General features: G+C 43.1%; 1 protein-coding gene across 1 annotated transcript; it reads left to right on the top strand.

Moving 5' to 3' along the window:
- Window positions 1-1048: 1048 nt before the first annotated feature.
- LOC120865592 (zinc finger protein 93-like) lies at window positions 1049-9439 on the top strand. Its single transcript, XM_040242871.1, has 6 exons — window positions 1049-1060; window positions 4633-4759; window positions 5476-5571; window positions 6678-6829; window positions 6914-7333; window positions 9353-9439. Exons 1-6 carry the CDS (start codon window positions 1049-1051, stop codon window positions 9437-9439), a joined length of 894 nt encoding a protein of 297 aa, XP_040098805.1.
- Window positions 9440-21318: the final 11879 nt, after the last annotated feature.

Raw genomic sequence — 21318 nt, 5'->3', positions numbered from 1 at the left:
CTGATTTGGGATGAGCGTCTCAGCACTGGGAATTCTTCAGTCCCTTTGGCCTGCCTGCTCCCTTTGTTACAAAATTTGTATATATCTGATTCCCCTCCTGCCTCCTTGGAGCAGTTTTCTCAGAACTACTGAGATGCTGTCTCCTGGGCTCAGAGTCCTAAACACTGCCACCAAATGCAATAACGCTCTACTTTCAGGTTATGACTGTATTTTGTAGTCCACACTGTGGATGCTAATAAAGAAAGTCAAACTACAGATATCTTACAAATAAGACAGGATAAGCCTTGAGTTTTCTATATTCAGCAGCCTATGGCATCGTCAACTTAAAAATATGCACAACTTGAGAGTTGCAATTTAAGTTTTATTTGGGGCAAAATGAGGACTGCAGCCTAGGAGGCAGGGCCTCAGTTAGTTCTGAGAGATTGCTCCAAGGAAGCCAGAAGGGAAGTCAGGCTATATAAAGTTTTTAACAAAGGGAGCAGGCACTCTGAACATCAAAGATCAGGTATCAAATTAGAAAGTTAGCACTCTATGTATGGGAAGATGCAAGCCTCTGGGCTCATTGCCTTCATATGCACTTCAGCTCCCTGGGGCTAATCCTGTTTCCTTGTTCATCTTGCTGCCTGTATTTCCCCAGCTTCTCAGCAATCACCATGGCATGGGGTGGGTGGGTGGAGGGAGGAACGTGGAGGGGTGGCAGCATATGCTTGATTGCAATTTAGGGAGTTCTTATTCACATATGGAGGGCAGAAATTACTGATGACTGTGACATTTCTTGTTTATTAATATGGCAGGAGATATTTTCATTTCACAATGGCTATAGCCATCTTACATGTGATCCTGCAGAGAAGATTCTTAGGGTGCATCACTTATTTCGGTTTGAGGGGCTGGGGGTCATGTCCAGGTGAAGGTTGGGGCTTGAATTCTGATGGGTCTGGAAGTCTGGAGTCTCAAGGCTTCTTCTCCATCCTCAGATTGACCTGCCTAGTGCTTGGATTGGCTGTGAGTGAAATTGTGAGAAAGGCTCCTGGTGACTGAGCTGTTGAAGATGGAGCCCCTGGTAAGTAGAGATGCCTCCTCCTGAAATTACACCCCAAGTGCCATTAGATGGACAAGGTTGCAAACTGGCTTCTATGTTCCAAGCACAAGCAGGCAGGGTTCAGATATCTGAGCTCAAATTACCTTTGTCCAGGACTCTGGGATAGTTATCATGGGACAGGTCTATCGATAATAAGAAACTAATCTCATTCTTTACAGTAAAATTTATGAGAGCTTGCACTAATCTTGTGTGTTTACAGAAGAGATAATAAAATTTCTTTTTACTTATTCAACCCTTGTCCTGATTGGTGAAAGATTAATTTGTTGGCTATTTTTGGATGTGAGGGGCTTAGGAGCAGTAATGGCAAGTAGTAGAGATCAGTGAGGAGAAGACATCACAAGCCCTGGAGAGTCAGAAGTTACAGCCCTGAGTGTAGCTAGTCTAGTGTTATACCACCTGATGTGAAGCTGTTCAGTGCTGACAGGAACAGAAGTCAGGTTTGGAACTAGAAGAGAATCATTTTACTTTTTTTCAGTTTTTAACCTCTCACTACTCAGTACATATGCACTATTGAAAGTTACTGAAAAAGTCAACAAACTATCATTAGCATTCTTTCCCCAAATCACACATTTTCAGTTCAGTTCAGTTGTGTCCGACTCTGGGACCCCATGGACTGCAGCACACCAGGCCTCCCTGTCTATCACCAACTACTGGAGTTTACTCAAACATGTCCATTGAGTCAGTGATGCCGTCCAACCATCTCATCCTCCGTCATCCCATTCTGCTGACTTCAATTTTGCCCAACATCAGGGTCTTTTCAAATGAGTCAGTTCTTTGCATCAGGTGCCCAAAGTATTGGAGTTTCAGCTTCAGCATCAGTCCTTCCAATGAATATTCAGGACTGATTTCCTTTAGCATGGACTGGTTGGATTTCTTGCAGTCTACGGGACTCTCAAGAGTCTTCTCCAACATCACAGTTCAAAAGCATCAATTCTTCAGTGCTCAGCTTCCTTTATAGTCCAACTCTCACATCCATACATGACCACTGGAAAAACCATAGCCTTGACTAGATGGACCTTTGTTGGCAAAGTGATGTCTCTGCTTTTTAATATGCTGTCTAGTTTGGTCATAACTTTTCTTCCAAGGAGCAAGTGTCTTTTAATTTCATGGCTGCAGTCACCATCTGCAGTGATTTTGGAGCCTAAAAAATAGTCTGCCACTGTTTCCCCATCTATTTCCCATGAAGTGATGGGACCAGATGCCATGATCTTCATTTTCTGAATGTTGAGCTTTAAGCCAACTTTTTCACTCTCCTCTTTCACTTTCATCAAGAGGCTCTTTAGTTCCTCTTTGCTTTCTGCCATAAGGGTGGTGTCATCTGCATATCTGAGGTTATTGATATTTCTCCCGGCAATCTTGATTCCAGCTTGTGCTTCCTCCAGCCCAGCATTTCTCATGATGTACTCTGCATATGAGTTAAATAAGCAGGGTGACAATATACGGCCTTGATGTACTCCTTTTCCTATTTGGAACCAGGTTTTTTGTTGTTGTTGTTCCATGTCCAGTTCTAACTGTTGCTTCCTGACCTGCGTATAGGTTTCTCAAGAGGCAGGTCAGATGGTCTGGTATTCCCATCTCTTTCAGAATTTTCCAACAGTTTATTGTGATCCACACAGTTAGGGACTTTAGTATAGTCAATAAAGCAGAAGTAGATGTTTTTCTGGAACTCTCTTGCTTTTTCCATGATCCAGCAGATGTTGGCAATTTGATATTTGGTTCCTCTGCCTTTTCTAAGGACTTCCCTGGTGGCTCAGAGGGTAAAGTGTCTGTCTACAATGCCTTTTCTAAATCCAGCTTGAACATCTGGAAGTTCATGGTTCACATACTGTTGAAGCCTGGCTTGGAGAATTTTAAGCATTACTTTGCTAGCATGTGAGATGAGTACAATTGTGCAGTAGTTTGAGAATTCTTTGGCATTGCTTTTCTTTGGGATTGGAATGAAAACTGACCTTTTCCAGTCCTGTGACCACTGCTGAGTTTTCCAAATTTGCTGACATATTGAGTGCGGCACTTTCACAGCCTCATCTTTTAGGATTTGAAATAGCTCCTGGAATTCCATCACCTCCACTAGCTTTGTTCGTAGTGATGCTTCCTAAGGCCCACTTGACTTCACATTCCAAGATGTCTGACTTGTACTCATATTTGAGAACTGGAACGAATGTGCTATTGTTACTGTTTAATTGCTCAGTTTTATCCGACTCTTTGCAACCCCATGTACTGTAGCTCACCAGGCTCCTTGTCCATGGGATTTCCCAGGCAAGGATACTGGAATGGATTGTTATTTCCTTCTCCAAGGATCTTCCTGACTCAGCGGTCATACCTGAGTCTTCTGCACTGTTAGACAGGTTCTTTATCACTGAGCCACCAGGGAAGTCTGGAAGGAATGTGTAGGGAGGAGTATTGTCTGCAAAGAAAAGAGAACCTACTCCAGTGTTCTTGCCTGAAGAATCCCAGGGACGGCGGAGCCTGGTGGGCTGCTGTCTATGAGGGCGCACAGAGTCGGACACGACTGAAGTGATTTAGCAGCAGCAGCAGAGTAGATAGAGTAAAACTAGGCTGTTGTATAGATTTTTTAAAAACTGGAGAAAACAAAGCCAATAACTAGGCTCCTTTCATCCTTCACCATAGAGACAGTGTTAGATTACAAGAGAATAACTAAGGTCAAGGTCCCTGAGAATGCAGAGAGTGGGAGTCCTCCCACCACAGGAATAGCCAGTCTCAGTCTGTCCTTCACTCCAGCCCGAGAGTCCATGACTCATTTTGCTGAACTGTCTGACCTCAGAGTGTGTTCTGAACACCTGAGTCCCACAGTGCTGAGAGAGACAACATCTCCTGGTACTGAGTTCTGTATGAACCCTGTTCAGTTCTGAGAACACTATAGACAGCTCATCACGATTCTCTGACATTTGCATGATTAGTAGAATAATGTTGTGTATTTAACATAGGTTTGCTAGGCCAGAAACAGTTCATACCACAATATATTGGGCGATTCAACACTCATAACAAGTTATGAAAGCAGTTTCTATTTGGAGAATCAAAATTTCCCCTAGAGACATAATTTACCTTCTGAGCCACCAGGGAAGCACCTAGGGACATAATTTAAATCAATAGTCATGGTTTAAAGGTAGCTCATCATGGTTACTGTTTGTCTTGTTGGAAATGTGTCCAATTAATAAAAAAGAGAAATTTAATTATACATTTTCAAGTGACTATTTCATAATCACCTGTCTAGCAGTCCTAATTACCAGGTTATTGAAAAACTTCCAAATTATACTAAAACACACTTCATGTGATATTTCTTTTTTTTTTTTTTTTTTTTGATATTTCTGTAAAATAAGGATTCTTGAGTGTGTAGGTGTCCGTGAATGTATCTGAAAGGCAGACACCAGCTCAGTGCTGCAGGGAACCAGGGGAACCCCACATGGAGCTTGATCATCATCCACCCAGTCCCCATCCTTCCTCAGCTGAACCTTTCCACTCTGGACCACAGTAGAGGCTGCTCTGTCTAAATCGGAATATCCCTGATGTTTTAGGAATTGGTGACGTTTGAAGATGTAGCTGTTGACTTCACCCGGGAAGAGTGGAGCCTGCTAGACAAGTCCCAGAAAAGGCTGTTCAGAAATGTGATGCTGGAAACTATCACACACCTGGTCTCTGTAGGTGAGTCTGTCAACACAGATGTACATGCATCTGTGTCCATTGCATTCATTCAATTGCTGAACAAGCATATAAAACAGCTTCCTTGTATCCCACTGCAACTGTTTCCTGATTCTCTGATATTCTTCATGACCATTTAAAAGGAAGATGTTTATTTATGTGACACTTTTCATCACCACACTGAAAGGTTTTGTTGGCCAGGTTTCATCTTTGTTGCTACTCAGTCTCTAGACTCAAAACAGAACTGGGAATTCAATGGATATTTTAATGCATAAGTAAGAGGATTTGATATTTTAAAAATAATTATTCTATTCCAATCACTTCTTGAAGGCTTGAGAGCAGAGTCCTGTATATGACATAATTTTGATTCTTCCTGTAAGGTGGATCATTACTGGATCCTGTTTGATAGAAATATTCAGCCCACTGTAGAGTCTTTTGATCTTTCCCATTTGGAAAAGACTGAGGATTCTGTGTCCTCTCTCTGAACTGGTGCGTGGGCATCAGCCCTTAGACAGCCTCACTGTTCTTGCTGCTGCTCTGGGTTTCCTCCTGGTCTGCTGAAGGACCTTCACTATTTTTTCCAGTGAAGATGTTGTTGCCTGCACTGACCTTCAGTTATCTCCTTTATTTTCCTCAGTACCTTACCTTGGACTTCAGCATACCAAAGGATAATTAGGCCAGACTCAAAATCCACACTTTTTTTTTTTTTAATCAAACAGGCAATCAGATCAGCAAATCAGATGTGATTTCCCAGCTGGAACAGGGAAAAGAGTTGTGGAGTAAAGCAGCAGGAAGCTTCCAAAGTCAAAGACCAGGTGAGCATCAGGAGCCTGGGCTTCACTGCAAAGAGGTTCTAGTCATTGAGTGACTAAGTCCTTGGAAGCAAAACTGAAGGTTTTGAGACATGAGTGATCTATCCTAAATGAAAGGAGGACGTTGGGGCATATTCCTCACATTTTTACCATTTTGTGCACCTATGATCCCAAATCATGTGTCTTCCTGCCACTTTCTTTTCTTTAAATACTGTGGACTTGCTGCACTTAAACTTACACATAGTGATTCCTGTCCCGATCCTCTCATTTAATGTTTTTTCCATCATTTTCTGACACACTGTCTCTTCCCCACACTACATTTTATATTTTAATCCTGGTTTTGTCTAATATACAATGACTTTTAAAGTATTCTACTACCTTGAGTATTTCTTTGTTATGTACACCGTTTCTCCATGTGAGTGCCAATTTTTGAAACATACTCGCATAGAGGACTTGGTATTTATCTATATTTCTATTTTCCTAATGCCATTCTAAAATCTATATTTTTCCCATTTCTTCGCTTGGACAACAAGAAATGATACTCATGCCAAGTGTTTACAGGAAGCACATATCGCCTACCATGGCAATGGTAAGTTTCATGGGTGGGAACCCCAGTCATCCAAATTAAAGACCTGGCAGTGAGATAAGTTGGTAATTGAGAACCATTGCCTATGTGTAATTTGAGATTGAGCTCTTTCTGAAAAAAATTTTGGGTAGTCTGAAATCAGTTAAGAATCAATATGAGCTCAAAACCACAATCAGTGAATTAAGGGGAAAAAGTCAGTTATACAAACATTGCTCATCTTCAAAATTAATATCTGAGGTAGGAAACTATAAAAGCAAAAGTTTGTGCCTGCAGGGGAATAACACAACACATGTTTACCTCTAACACTAGAGACATTTTAACAGGAAACTTACCAGCTGATGCTCTACGGTGAACATGCAGACAAATGAATGTCTGCCTGGTCTCAGGCAAACCAGTAACAATTTCATATCTCCTTCTCCAAAGCAGGTTTCTCACTTGCAAGGGAATTCTGCTGGATGTACTGATCTGAGTGATGAATATACTCCTCAATCTTCACCTCAGTATTCAACAGTTCCCTTAAGAGGGAAACATAATGTCAGCAAACAGTGTGAAAAATCACTTAGTCAAGGGTCATTCCTTAATGGACAGAGTCACATTCACACTAGAGGTAAATCATGTCAATGTGCTCTGTGTAGAAAAGTCCTTCATAATTTCTTTAGACTCAGAGGACACAAGGTGATTCACACTGGAGAGAAACCATTCAAATGTCAACACTGTGGCAAAGTCTTCAATCAGAGATTCTCCTTGAAAGAGCATGAGAGCACTCATACAGGCGAGAAGCCCTATGAATGTCCTCTATGTAGGAAAGCCTTTAGTATTTACTCTAGCCTCAGCAGACACAAGAAGATTCACACTGGAGAGAAACCATTCAAATGTCAGCTCTGTGGGAAAGTCTTCAATCAAAGTTACTCCTTGAAAGACCATGAGAGAACTCATACAGGAGAGAAGCCCTATAAATGTCCTCTATGTGGAAAAGCCTTTAGTAGCTGTGCTAGCCTCAGTAAACACAAGAGGATTCACACTGGAAATAAACCATTTGAATGTCGACTGTGTGGAAAAATCATCAATGGAAGATTCTTCTTGAAAGAACATGAGAAAACTCACAGAGGAGAGAATGGCTATGAATGTCATCAGTGTGGAAAAGTCTTTAGTTATTGCTCCAGGCTCATACGACACAAGGTGAGTCACACTACAGAGAAACCGTTCAAATGTCAACTGTGTGGGAAGGCTTTCAATCACAATTCCTCCTTGATACAACATGAGAAAAGTCACACAGAAGAGAAGACTTATGAATGTCATCAGTGTGGGAAAGTCTTTAGTAGATGTGCTACCCTCAAGAGACACAGCATGATTCACACTGGAGAGAAACCATTCAAATGTCAACTGTGTGGGAAAGTCTTCAATCGAAATTCCTCCTTGAAAGAACATGAGAGAACTCACACAGGAGAGAAGCCCTATGAGTGTCATCAGTGTGGAAAAGCCTTTTCTCAAAGAAGGGACCTTAATTCACACAATAAAATTCACACTGGAGAGAAACCATATCTATGTCTTGAGTGTGGGAAGTTCTTCCGTTATAGTTCTGGGCTTTGTATGCACAAGAAAACCCACACAGGAGTGAAAGCACATTTGCCTTGTGTGTAAGAAGGCCTTCAGTAAATGTAATAAACTGAGAGAACACAAGAGAACCCAGAGCAGAGAGCAGCCCTATGAGTGTCAGCTCTGTGGAGAACACTTTGCTCCTGCTCTTTCCCTTAGACAACACGAGGGAACCCAGCACAGGAGAGAAGAGCAGAAGGGCCCTCCATAGATGTTCTAACCTGAGGTGACTTAATCAACATGGAGGCTCCTACAGGCATCATACTCCATCCACAGTCCAGACATGCATCACCTGTGGAAGTGGACCCATATGTGCACTGTCTATGCCTTTAGTCAATTGCCTGACCTCAGGTAACTTAGCAGAACTCACTCTGTAAACACAATATGAGTGTTTTCAGCAGCACCTTCCAACTTTGTAGACCCTAGAGTATGTGAGGAGAGGATAAGCAACCCCTAGTTCTTCTTTCACAATTAATTGTTTAGTATGAGGCTGCTCCATGTGGCCTGAAGAAACAGCAGTCCATTCCAGGATTCTTGCTTGGAGAATTCCATGGACAGAGGAGGCTGGTGGGCTACAGTCCATGGGGTCACAAAGAGCTGGACATGACTGAAACAATTAATACACACACACACACTCAATGTGGAGAATCACTGGGACTGTAATCACTCTTAACAAATACTCAGATGATCCCCAGGCTTGATGTGCACAAGAAACTCAGTGAAAATAAGTAAACACTAAAATAAGAGCAAAGATTAAGACTTGAGAAATACCAAAGTATGTTGAGCAACATCAAAGCATACTTCTACATAATTTACCCTCGAGAATTGATTTCATGGGAAGTTATGAGAAATTCTTTCTCCATAGAGCAAGCCCACTGGTTCATCTGTGCTCAGACTATATAACACACCCTCAGTGTCATGAAGGAAGAAGGAAGAAGGAAGAGAAGTCTTCAATGATCGCTTATTTTTCAGTTAATGTGAAATTCTCACACTGAGGATGTAGCAATCCTAAAAACCACAGTGGAGCTACAGCTATATTTTACATCATAAAAATAATGATCATGTATGGGAGGGGGAACCCCTGAAAGAAAACTGTAACACACAATCAGGCTTCCCAAGTAGCTCAGTGGTAAAGAATATGCCTGTGAATGCAGGAGACACAGGTTTGATCCTGCTTCCAGGAAGAAACCCTGGAGAAGGAAGTGGCAACCCACTCCAGTATTCTTGCCTGGAAAATCTCATGGACAGATGAGCCTGGTGGGCTAGTCTATGGCATCGCAGAGTCGTACACAACTTAGCAACTGAACAACAACAACACACAATCAGGCAGATTGTGATTTGGGGAAATAGTTCTTGATGGAAATGTGACATACGATGAAGAGTGAAGTAACCTAGCAATATGGAATACAGAGTTTTGTAAGAATTAATGTTTGTGTATAGAATAATAATTGCAAATATTCAAATAATAAAGTCCATGGCTAAAGAAGCTCAGAGTTGCTGTTTGATTTCTTTGAGCCCCTACAAACAAGGGACACAGGTTTATACTCTGGGAAAGTGGGCAGAGACTCAGCCCCATTTTCTGAGTTCCCTCTTTCTCCACAGCTCTTTGTACACAACTCAACTCCACTCATTCCAATGTCCTCCTATCCCCATGACCCCATTCAGGCCCTGGTGGTGACACAGCTCTGATCTTCAGCTCCACTGGTCAGGTTTCCCAGAATGTCATGACCCTGCTCATGCAAGGTCTTGGGGGAGTCTCAGAGACATCTCGTCTTACATTATTTGAGCCCCTCAACCTGTGTCTGCAGAGAGAAACCATCTGGGGCTCAAGAAACAGACATCTCTGCCCTCCCAGACCTCAGAAATCTCTTTCTTACTTTGCCCCCAAACCTCTGAACTGAGCCAAGTGGATGAAAAGTTCCTTCCATGATCATACTGTCTGTCTTACTTAGCTGATTACTGAATTATGCACCCAGCATTCTCACTAAACAGGAACCCAGCCTTGTTACCACCACATAATCTCATGGAATAAAGCTGCAGGAATATAAAATGCTCCAAACTATCAGCCTTAACACAAGTCAGTTTTGAAAATAACTAGTGAATGTTTTTTTCCAAAGAAAGAAAGAAATACTGTCACAAAGCAGATGTCCCCACTTGTCTGCAGGACTTGGAAAATTATCCTTTGATACACACCTACATTGAACTGAAATTTCCAGGGAGTCTTCCTGGATATCCACTGGGATCAGGTGTGTTCCTATCTTTGTTCCTATCAAGATTCTCTTAATTTGTTTTCAGGCACAGATGGAACAAGCTGATACATGACCTTAATTGGCCAGGAGAAATCTTAACAAGGTCACAGGACCATGGAGCAGTAACAAAGGCAGCTAAGAAAGGGAATTCTCCCCACTGACCCTCAGCCACCTCCGAGGCTGCATCTCCTCCAGTGGAGAGTGTCCAGTGCCTACCATTCTGAGTATCTACTGACAGATGGGAGGTACCCAGCTGGATTTCAGGTTGTTTGGTTTTTTTAAAATTTGTTTTGGTGTTCAGTGTATTCCCCAGAGAACCTGGACATAGACAAAATATGCATAGATGTGGCTTTATGCACTGAGGCATGGATAATTTAATTTTTTTAACAATAATTTTTCTAGGATATGATGGGTTACAATATGACATGTTTTACTTCTGTACGATTATATTTCAGTTTTAGTATGCCATAAAACTGGTCAGTACCAAGAAAGTAGAGGTTTTTCTTTTACCATCCTGTTGACCTATTTTGGGGCTTCCCTGGTGGCTCAGATGGTAAAAAATCTGCCTGCAATGCAGAAGACCTAGGTTTGATCCCTCGGTAGGGAATATCCCCTGGAGGAGGGCATGGAAAACCACTGCTGTATCCTTGCCTGGAGAATCCCATGGACAGAGGAGCCATCAGCCATCCCTCTGCTGCTACTGTCTGCTGTCAACTGCTCTGTTCTGTGAATATATGGATTTGTTTTTGTGCCATTGACTGTCTTTAATATTTTTTACTTTATGTGTTCTTTTCTTTGTTTTTAGTGTTCCATATATGTCGATTTACAAGGTATTTCTCTTCTAGATGTGTCTACAAGATATGATAGGGTCAAAAGTTGATACATAACCTTGATTGGGTTAAGAAAAACCTAATTAAGGTCATGCGACTTCAGAGCAGACTCAAAGGCAGCAGGAAAGTGAAATTTCCCACTGGTTCTTCTCAGTTCAGTTCAGTTCAGTCGCTCAGTCATGTCCCACTCTTGGCAACCCCATGAATCACAGCACACCAGGCCTCCCTGTCAATCACCAACTCCCGGAGTTCACTCAGATTCACGTCCATCGAGTCCGTGATGCCATCCAGCCATCTCATCCTCTGTTGTCTCCTTCTCCTCCTGCCCCCCAATCCCTCCCAGCATCAGAGTCTTTTCCAATGAGTCAACTCTTCCCCTGAGGTGGTCAAAGTACTGGAGTTTCAGCTTCAGCATCATTCCTTCCAAAGAAATCCCAGGGTTGATCTCCTTCAGAATGGACTGGTTGGATCTCCTTGCAGTCCAAGGGACTCTCAAGAGTCTTCTCCAACACTACAGTTCAAAAGCATCAATTCTTTGGCACTCAGCCTTCTTCACAGTCCAACTCTCACATCCATACATGACTACTGGAAAAACCATAGCCTTGACTAGCCTCAGCCACTTTCAAATGGACTCAATAGTGTCCAGCATCTGCCATTCTGAGCATCTACTGACCAACAGGGATTAGAGTTAGGGACCAGCCCAGCTCAGGTGCAGCAGAGTAGAGGATTTAAGGTTGTTTTATGTAAATTTGGAGTTCACTTACTTGTCCATTTTGACATTATTTGATACACCTGCTTACTGCTGTTGACTTGAATAAACTTACTATTATATAAAAAATAAATTTGGCATTCAGCCTGTCCATTAGAGAAATGGGACAGTAGACCAGATATTATTATGTATAGATGTGGTTTAAGCGATGGGCCACAGATACTTTAAATTTTATTCTTTTCTAGGTTATCACTGGACCTATTTTACTCATTGGCCGTCTGTCCATTTGCTGCTACCCTCTGTTGTTGACTGCTCTGTTCTGTGAGAATATGTGTTTGTTTTTGTATCATTTGTTTTCCTCATTTTTTTTTTTACTTATTTGCTTTTCAAATATATGTTTAGTGTTCCACATATAAGTGAATTCATAAGCTATTTCTCTTCTAAATGTGTCTTCAAGATGTTGATAGATACAGGGTGATTGCTGTTGTTCAGTCACTAAGATGGGTGACTCCTTTTGACCTCCTAGACTATAGCTTACCTAACCTTGATTGGTTAAGAAAACCTCATCAAGGTCATGTGACCTTAGGATAGTATAAAGTCAGCATGAAAGGGAAATTTCCCCACTGACTCTACTCAGCCACCCTGGAAGGTGCATCTCCTCAGCTGGAGTGTCTAGCACTCATGATTCTGATCATCTGCTGACAGACTAGAGGCTAACAGCAGACTAGAGATTCACAGCTGTGTGGTTTAAATTTGGTGTTCGGCTAGTCCCTCAGGAAAATATGACGAGTAAAATTATATAGTGATGTGGCTTTAGACCACATCACTGATGTGGAACTGATTCTTTAATTTCTTTCAACTTAAATTAAAATTTTTTTAAACTTAGGTATCATTCCATTATAATATTAGTGAAGTTATAGGTGCACAGCCATGCATTTTAGCTTCTGTGAACCACACACCTCCTCAGCACCAAAAATGCAGTTTTTCTCTGTTACTATTTGCTGCCCTATTTTGTCTGAGGCTTCTCTGATTTCCACTACTCAGGTCTTTGTACTTGTTATCCTGTCAACTTTTTTCTTCCTTAAAATTCTTTTTACTTGTTTTCTTTTTGTGTGTGTGTGTGTGTGTGTGTGTGTTCCACACATGAGTGAAATTGTGAATTATTTTTTTCTCTTAACATGTCTTCGGATGTGGTTAGACCAAAGGTAATAGATGATGTCACTTGGCTAAGAAACTCTCGACAATGTCATGTGACCTTGGAGCAGCCTCAGGTCAGCTAGGAAAGGGAAATTCCTCCTTCACCGGTCCTCAGCCAGCTTCAAAGCTGCATCTCCTCCAGTAGAGGCATTCCTCCCCCACCTCTCTGATCATCTACAGAGAGGAGGAGCACAACTGGATTTTAGGATAGTTTGCTTTAAATTTGGTATTTAGCATATCACTCAGAAAAAGACGTCCATAGTAAAGATACATAGTGATTTTGCCTGGCATTAGGGTAAGGTGTCTTTCTAATTTAAGTTTATAAATTGAGTTAACATTGTGTGTTAAGGTTAGATGTGTTCCATTTGTGCTTTACACGTCAACTTTTGTAAACCGTACACATGCTCACCAGCCAAATTTTCCTCTCTCACTGTCACTACACATTTGATCACTTTACCATTGTGCCTTTACCCCTGAAACCTCCTCACTGGTATTCACTACTCTGTTCTGTATATCTGTGTGTTTCTTTTTGTCATCTGGTTTGCTTCTTTCTAGTTTGTTCTTACTGTTCTACCCGAGAGTGAAGTCCTTTGGTGTTTGCCTTCAGCCTCTGACTTAGTTCATTAGCATCATAACAAGGTCTATCCATGTTCTGGAAAAGAACAAGATCTCAATTTTTTCTTAAAGGCTGATTAGATTTCCATTGAATATGCACACAATTTTTTTTCCCCCTTACCCCCTTTTCCCTTGATTGGGAACTATTGACAAGGAGCATATTACTTTTGTTTTCTTCTAGGAGTTTTACAATCTTAGGTGTTATCTTCAAATCTTTAATCAACTCTGGGTTGAGTTTTAGGTATGGTGCCAAATAAGGATCTAGATTTAGACTGTGATGCTGGGAAAGATTGAAGGCAAAAGGAGAAGGGTGCATCAGAAGATGAAATGGTTATATTGAATCACCAACTCAATGGACATGACCGTGAGCAAACTCTGGGAGAATGTGGGGGACAGGGAAGCCTGGCATGCTGCAGTCCATGGGGTCGCAAAGAGTCAGGCTCAACTTAGTGACTGAACACACACAGACAATGATCTAGCTCACTTAATCTCAGTAAATTTGAGAACAGAGGCTGGTAAAATACATCCTTCTGAATGCTATTATTATGTGAAGATTCAAATTCTAAGGAATGTAGCATCTTATCATTCTCATTGATGTGGGACACTGGATAAGGAGTTATGATACCTCAGTGCTATTGTATGCAGGCACTGAAAGCTTTAAAAATTATTTCTTCATCTTTAGTTGAAAAATATATTTCACATTATTATTAACTAGGTAAAAATGAGACCCTGAGGATGAAAGATTCAGAAAACAGGAGAGAACAATAATTTGGGTAAGTGAATTTTTGTCTGAAAATTGACTTCTCTGATGTCAGTTGGGAGAGTACAGTTTTTTTTAAATTACCAAATTAAATAAATATTTTTGATTTTCAAATGCCTATGGCATTCTAAAGGATATCAGTCTTGGGTGTTCTTTGGAAGGAATGATGCTAAAGCTGAAACTCCAATCCTTTGGCCACCTCATGTGAAGAGTTGACTCATTGGAAAAGACCCTGATGCTGGGAGGGATTGGGGGCAGGAGGAGAAGGGGATGACAGAGGATGACATGGCTGGATGGCAATCCCGACTCGATGGAAATGAGCTTGAGTGAACTCCGGGAGTTGGTGATGGACAGGGAGGCCTGGCACGGTGCTGTGATTCATGGGGTCGCAAAGAGTCAGACACGGCTGAGCGACTGAACTGAACTGACCCAGTGAATTTGTTAGATTAAACTTTATGTGTACAAAAAATATATTTCAATTCCAGTAGATCATAGAATTGGTGAGCACCAACAACTTAGGTGTTTTTGTTACCAACTGTGGACCCGTTTCACTCGTTGGCTGTCCCCTTGCCACTATCTTCTGACATGCCCTGCTCTGTTCCGTGAGAATGTTTGCTTTTGTGTCTTTTGCTTTCCTTCCTTTTTGTGTTGACTTATTTGCTTTTGAAATTTGTGTTTCGAGTTCCACATGGAAGTGAATGCACAAGGTATTTCTCTTTTCTAAATGGGTCGTCGAGACACTGAGAGATACAGGGTGATTTCTGCTATTCAGTCGCTCAGTTGTGTCTGATTCTTTGTGACCCCCTGGACTATAGCCTACATAACGTTGATTGGTTAAGAAAACCTCATCCAAAAAAAAAAAAAAGGGGGGGGAAGAAAACCTCATCAAGTTCATATGACCTGCTGCTGCTGCTAAGTCACTTCAGTCGTGTCCGACTCTGTGTGACCCCATAGACGGCAGCCCAACAGGCTCCCCCGTCCCTGAGATTCTCCAGGCAAGAACTCTGGAGTGGGTTGCCATTTCTTTCTCCAGTGCATGAAAGGAAAAAGTGAAAGTGAAGTCACTCAGTCGTGTCCGACTCTTCGCTACCCCATGGACTGCAGCCCACCAGGCTCCTCCATCCATGGGATTTTCCAGGCATGAGTACTGGAGTGCGGGGTATAAAGTCAGCAGGAAAGGGAAATTTCCCCTCTGACCCTCCTCAGCCACCCTGGAAGCTGCATCTCCTCGGCTGGAGTGTCCAGCACTCATGATTCTGAGCATCTACTGACAGACTAGGGGCTCACAGCTGAATTTCAGATTGTGTGGTTTAAATTTGGTATTTGGCTAGTCCCTCAGGGAAACGGGACAAGAGAAAAGTCATGTAGTGATGGGGCTTTAGGCAGCTGGGGATCTATTCTCTAATTTCTTATGAATTTTATTTTAATTGTTTTAAGTTTTGGTATTATCCAATTATAATTTGAGGGAACTGTTAGGTACATCGCCATACATTTCAGCTTCTGTGAACCACACACCTCCTCAGCACCCAAAACTGCAGGTTTCCTCTTACTATCTGCTGCCCCATTTTCTTTGAGGCTCCTCTTCTGATTCCCTTTACTCAGGTCTGTGCATCTTTGTATTTGCCATCATGTCACCGTTGTCTTCTTTAAAATTCTGTTTACTTGTTTTCTCTTTGTTTGTCTCTCGACAAGGTCATGCGACCTTGGAGCAGCCTCAGGTCAGCTGGGAAAGGGAAATTCCTTCTTGACTGGCCCTCAGCCACCATCAGAGCTGCATCTCCCTCATTGAAGGCATTCCTCCCCCACCTCTCTGATCATCTCCTACAGAGAGGAGGAGCACAGCTGGAGTTTAGGATGGTTTGCTTTTTAAAGCTGGTGTTCAGCATATCACTCAGAACAAAAGTCCATAGTAAACTTATGTAGTGGTTTGGCCTGGAAATAGGGTAAGGTGTCTTGAACTTTATAATTTTACTTTTTAAATTCAGTTAACATTGATGTTAATATTACATGTTTCATTTGTATTTTTTCTTTCTTTCTTTTTTTTTTTGCAATTACAAAGCTAATTTTAAAACTTTGGGGGTGAACGCCACAGGAATAAAAAAGACTGGAAAAGGATAACCCCCTCACCCTGTGGCAGTGGCCGAAAGGGAGAGAGGCTAGCTGAGGGGAAGGAAGCACAAAAGGGACCCGCTGCAGACTCAGGGCAAAGGGAACGCCATCGGTCCTGGGGCCTGGGAGCCCTGAGGCAGGAAACCCAGCGTGGGGGCACTGGCTTCAGGCCCACAGGCCAAGGGCAAGAGGGCTGCACACGAAGCCCCAAAGCTACTTGGCTTCCCCTTCCCTTTCTCAGCTTCTGCTGCATGATCTGCGGTCCCTCTGCTTGGGGGACAATTGCCCCGGCAGCTCAGTGCTTTCCCTTCACCGAGCAGCTCTGCCTTTTCTTATTCTTCTGGCGGGCAAGCTCCTGCTGGTCACCTTGGGTCATGGTGACTGCAGCGACTCTGCTCTTTTGTACATTATCACATTTCAGCTTTCTGACCCTTATTCAGGCTCACCACCCAGATTTTCCTCCCTCACTGCTACTACACATTTGACCACCGTGACTCTCCTGCCTTCTCCCCTGAAGCTTCCTCCCTCAGTTCACTTCAGTTGCTCAGTCATGTCTGACTCTTTGTGACCCCATGGACTGCAGCTCAGCAGGCTTCCCTGTCCATCACCAACTCCGGGAGTTTCCTCAAGGTCATGTCCATTGAGTCGATGATGCCATCCAACCATCTCATCCTCTGTCATCCCCTTCTCCTCCTGAGTTCAATCTTGCCCAGCATCAGGGTCTTTTCAAGGGAGTCACTATTTCCCATCAGGTGGCCAAAGGATTGGAGTTTCAGCTTCAGCATCAGTCCTTCCAATGAAGACCCGGGACTGACTTCATTTAGGATGTCCTGGTTGGATCCCCTTGCAGTCCAAGCGTCTCTCAGGAGTCTTCTCCAACACCACAGTTCAAAAGCATCACTGCTTCAGCACTCAGCTTTCTTTATAGTCCAACTCTAATATACATACATGACTACTGGAAAAACCATAGCTTTGACTAGATGGACCTTTGTTGGCAAAGTAATGTCTCTGCTTTTGAATATGCTGTCTAGGCTGGTCATAACTTTTCTTCCAAGGAGCAAGTGTCTTTTAATTTCATGGTTGCAGTCACCATCTGCAGTGATTTTGGAGCCCCCCAAAAATAAAGTCAGCCACTGTTTCCACTCTTTCCTCATCTATTTGCCATGAAGTGATGGGACCAGATGCCATGAATTTCATTTTCTGAATGTTGAGTTTTAAGCCAACTTTTTCACTCTCCTCTTTCACTTTCATCAAGAGGCTCTTTAGTTCGTCACTTTCTGCCATAAGGGTGGTGTCATCTTTATATCTGAAGTGACTGATATTTCTCCCGGCAATCTGGATTCCAGCTTTTGCTTTATCCAGCCCAGCATTTCTCATGATGCACTCTGCAAGTAAGTTAAATAAGCAGGGTGATGATAGACAGCGTTGACGTACTCCTTTCCTGATTTGGAACCAGTCTGTTGTTCATTGTCCAGTTCTAACTGTTGCTTCCTGACCTGCATATAGGTTTCTCAAGAGGCAGGACAGGTGGTCTGGTATTCCCATCTCTTTCACAATTTTCCAGAGTTTGTTGTGATCTGTACAGTCAAAGGCTTTGGCATAGTCAATAAAGCAGAAGTGGATGTTTTTCTGGAACTCTCTTGCTTTTATGATGAGCCAGTGGATGTTGGAAGCTTCCTCCCTATTGTTCACTAACTGTTCTGTGTATCTGTGTGTTTGCCTATGTCTTCTGGTTTGTTTATCAATTTGTTGATTTGTTACCTTTTTGTTTGCTCTCACTGTTCTACCCAGGAGTGAAGTCCTTTTGTGTTTGCTTTCAACCTCTGACTTAATTCATTAGCATCATAACACTAAGGTCTCTCCATGTTCTGGAAAATAATAACATCTCAACTTTTTTTTCTTTTTCTTTTTTTTTTTCTGGCTGATTAGATTTCCATTGAATATGCATACTATTGAAAGCCAAAAACATTATTTGTTCATTCTTAGTTGAAACATGTATTTCACATGAGCTGAGTACAAATGAGACACCGAGGACAAAAGTTCCAGAAAATAGACCCTCAGCCGTGAATCATCTAATCTAGTAGAGAGGAAGATAATTTGAAGTGAATTTGTACTTGAAAATTGTCTTCCCCAATTTCAAATGGGAGAGTTCAGTTTTCAAAATTCATCACACTTATTTTTGATTTTCAAATCCCTATTCCTCAATATTAACTGCAGCTTTCCCCTAGCACAGATATTTGTGTACATGTGGGGAGATCTTTTATCTCCTAGATTGTGATACATGTAACCCAAGTGTCTAAGTGTAGTCTTCCGAGGATGCATTCCAAATGCATATTAGTCTGGGTCCTAATCTTGGGAGAATATAGAAATATCTGGGCAGTTCAGTTCAGGCGCTCAGTCATGTCTGACTGTTTGGGACCCCATGGACTGCAGCACCCTAGGCTTCCGTGTCCATCTTCACCTCTGGGAGCTTACTCGAGGTCATGTCCATCGAGTGGGTGATGCCATCCGACCATCTCGTCCTCTGTCGTCCCCTCTCCCGCCTTCCGTCTTTCCCAGCGTCAAGTCTGTTCCGATGAGTCAGTTCCTAACATCACGTGGCCAAAGTACGGGAGTTTCAGCTTCAGCATCAGTCCTTCCAGTGAAGATTCAGGACTGATTTCCTTTAGGATGGCCTGGTTGGATCTCCTGGCAGCCCAAGGGACTCTCAAGAGTCTTCTCCAACACCACAGTTCGAAAGCATCAATCCTTTGGGATTCGCCTTTGTTTACAGTCCAACTCTCACATCCATACATGACTATTGGAAAAACCATAGCCTTGACTAGACGGACCTTTGTCAGAAAAGGAATGTCTCTGCTTTTTAATATGCTGTCTAAACTGGTCATAGCTTTTCTTCCAAGAAACCAGCGTCTTTTCATTTCATGGCTGCAGTCACCATCTGCAGTGATTTTGGAGCCCCCCAAAATATAAAGCCTGTCACTGTTTCCCTATCCATTTACCATGATCTTAGTTTTCTGAAGGTTGAGTTTTAAGCCAACTTTTTCACTCTCTTCTTTCACTTTCATCAAGAGGCTCTTTTGTTCTTCTTCACTTTCTGTGAAGAGAAACATCTGGGCAGGAGAAGTCAAATTGTCAGAAACCTGGTCACGATGTCATGATCCCCATTTAGGGTTGATAGGGCAGGGATGTCTCTGTGTCTCTGCATCAATATGACAGTTTTTTTCTTTCTTTTCACAGACGAAATCCAAAAATTAAGATTGAGAAGAATCTCCAGTAGGTGTGGAAGATGACTGGTCAGTACGGATGGCTGAGAGCCTGCCGACTCTTTCAAGACCAGAAATTGAGGAAGCAAAACCAGGGACCTGGGAGGCAGATGGCTCCCCACCACAGGAGAAAGACTCTATGGTGAGGCTTGGACCTGCAGGGAATCAGTGGGTGGCATGGACTTGGAGACAGGTTTTCAGTTCAGTTCAGTTCAGTTCATTTCAGTTGCTCAGTCGTGTCTGACTCTTTGAGACCCCATGAATAGCAGCACGCCGGGCCTCCCTGTTCGTCACCAACTCCCGGAGTTCATTCAGATTCACATCCATTGAGTCAGTGATGCCATCCAGCCATTTCATCCTCTGTTGTCCCCTTCTTCTCCTGCCCCCAATCCCTCCCAGCATCAGAGTCTTTTCCAATGAGTCAACTCTTCCCATGAGGTGGCCAAAGTACTGGAGTTTCAGCTTTAGCATCATTCCCTCCGAAGAAATCTGAGGGCTGATCTCCTTCAGAATGGACCAGTTGGATCTCCTTGCAGTCCAAGGGACTCTTAAGAGTCTTCTCCAACACCACAGTTCAAAAGCATCAATTCTTCCGCGCTCAGCCTTCTTCACAGTCTGACTCTCACATCCATACATGACCACAGGAAAAACCATAGCCTTGACTAGACGGCCCTTAGTCAGCAAAGTAATGTCTCTGCTTTTGAATATGCTATGTAGGTTGGTCATAACTTTTCTTCCAAGGAGTAAGCATCTTTTAATTTCATGGCTGCAGTCACCACCTGCAGTGATTTTGGAGCCCCAAAAAATAAAGTCTGACACTGTTTCCCCATCTATTTCCCATGAAGTGATGGGACCAGATGCCATGATCTTCGTTTTCTGAATGTTGAGCTTTAAGCCAACTTTTTCACTCTCTTTCACATTCATCAAGAGGCTTTTTAGTTCCTCTTCACTTTCTGCCATAAGGGTGGTGTCATCTGCATGTCTGAGGTTATTGATATTTCTCCTGGCAATCTTGATTCCACCTTATGTTTCTTCCAGTCCAGCGTTTCTCATGATTTAGACCTGGAATATTCTGGGTCCATAACTCACTAGTGCACTCACATCCAAAGACAGCTGCCTCAACCCCCATCCACAGCCTCGGGCCTCTCAGAGCCTGGGAGGAACCATCTGGGCTCCTCGGGGTTATGTCTGCCCTGGCTTCATCCAGATCTTTCAATGGGCTCTTATTGTTCACCTTAGACCGCCAGCCCCCCCTCCTCTGATGATTGTGACGAGGGCTTTGGGAACCACAATATTGTAACTATCCCGGCACCTGAGGGACCGCGCCCTTTCTCCAGAAGAAGCATTCCACGCTCTCCATTGTCCTTGCATCCCCTCTGGACTCATGCCTGTGCCTTCTGCTGACTCTCTGACCTGGTTCTCCTCCACCCACAGGTGAAGTGTAAGGACTGTGGAGCCTTTGGGCACACAGCAAGGAGCCTCAGATGCACCATGAAGTGCTGGCAAGGGGCGCTGGTCCCCCTGCCATTGGGGACCAGATTCAGGAAGGAGAACCTGGCGTGGAAGCTGCAGGACCCACCGACCCCAGGGACCCCTAACGCGGCTGAGATAGAGGAGGAGGAAAGGCAGAAGTGAGCGGCGGGGAGGTGGGACCCAAGGTCGGACTGAAATCTGGAGGCGGTTCCTCTCCTTGTTGACACTGTGCTGAGCCATCTCTAGAAAGGACAGGGCAACTGGGGAGACAGAGACAGGAGCCACGTGCTCAGGGGCCACACTCGGGGGCTCACAGGAGGCCCTGAAGTCACTAAGGAGAGTGGGGAACACACGCAACTTTGC

This window comes from Oryx dammah, unplaced genomic scaffold, assembly GCF_014754425.2.
Source record: "Oryx dammah isolate SB20612 unplaced genomic scaffold, SCBI_Odam_1.1 HiC_scaffold_7, whole genome shotgun sequence".
NCBI classification, from domain to species: domain Eukaryota; kingdom Metazoa; phylum Chordata; class Mammalia; order Artiodactyla; family Bovidae; genus Oryx; species Oryx dammah.
This window is presented reverse-complemented; position numbering and strand designations above follow the sequence as displayed.

Bases quoted from the DNA above. Each gene is read 5' to 3' on its own strand.
- LOC120865592 (XM_040242871.1), top strand. The intron at 6,830-6,913 runs GTGATTCACACT...AAAGAGCATGAG, and splicing joins TTAGACTCAGAGGACACAAG to AGCACTCATACAGGCGAGAA. The intron at 7,334-9,352 runs GTGAGTCACACT...CTTTCTCCACAG, and splicing joins CCAGGCTCATACGACACAAG to CTCTTTGTACACAACTCAAC.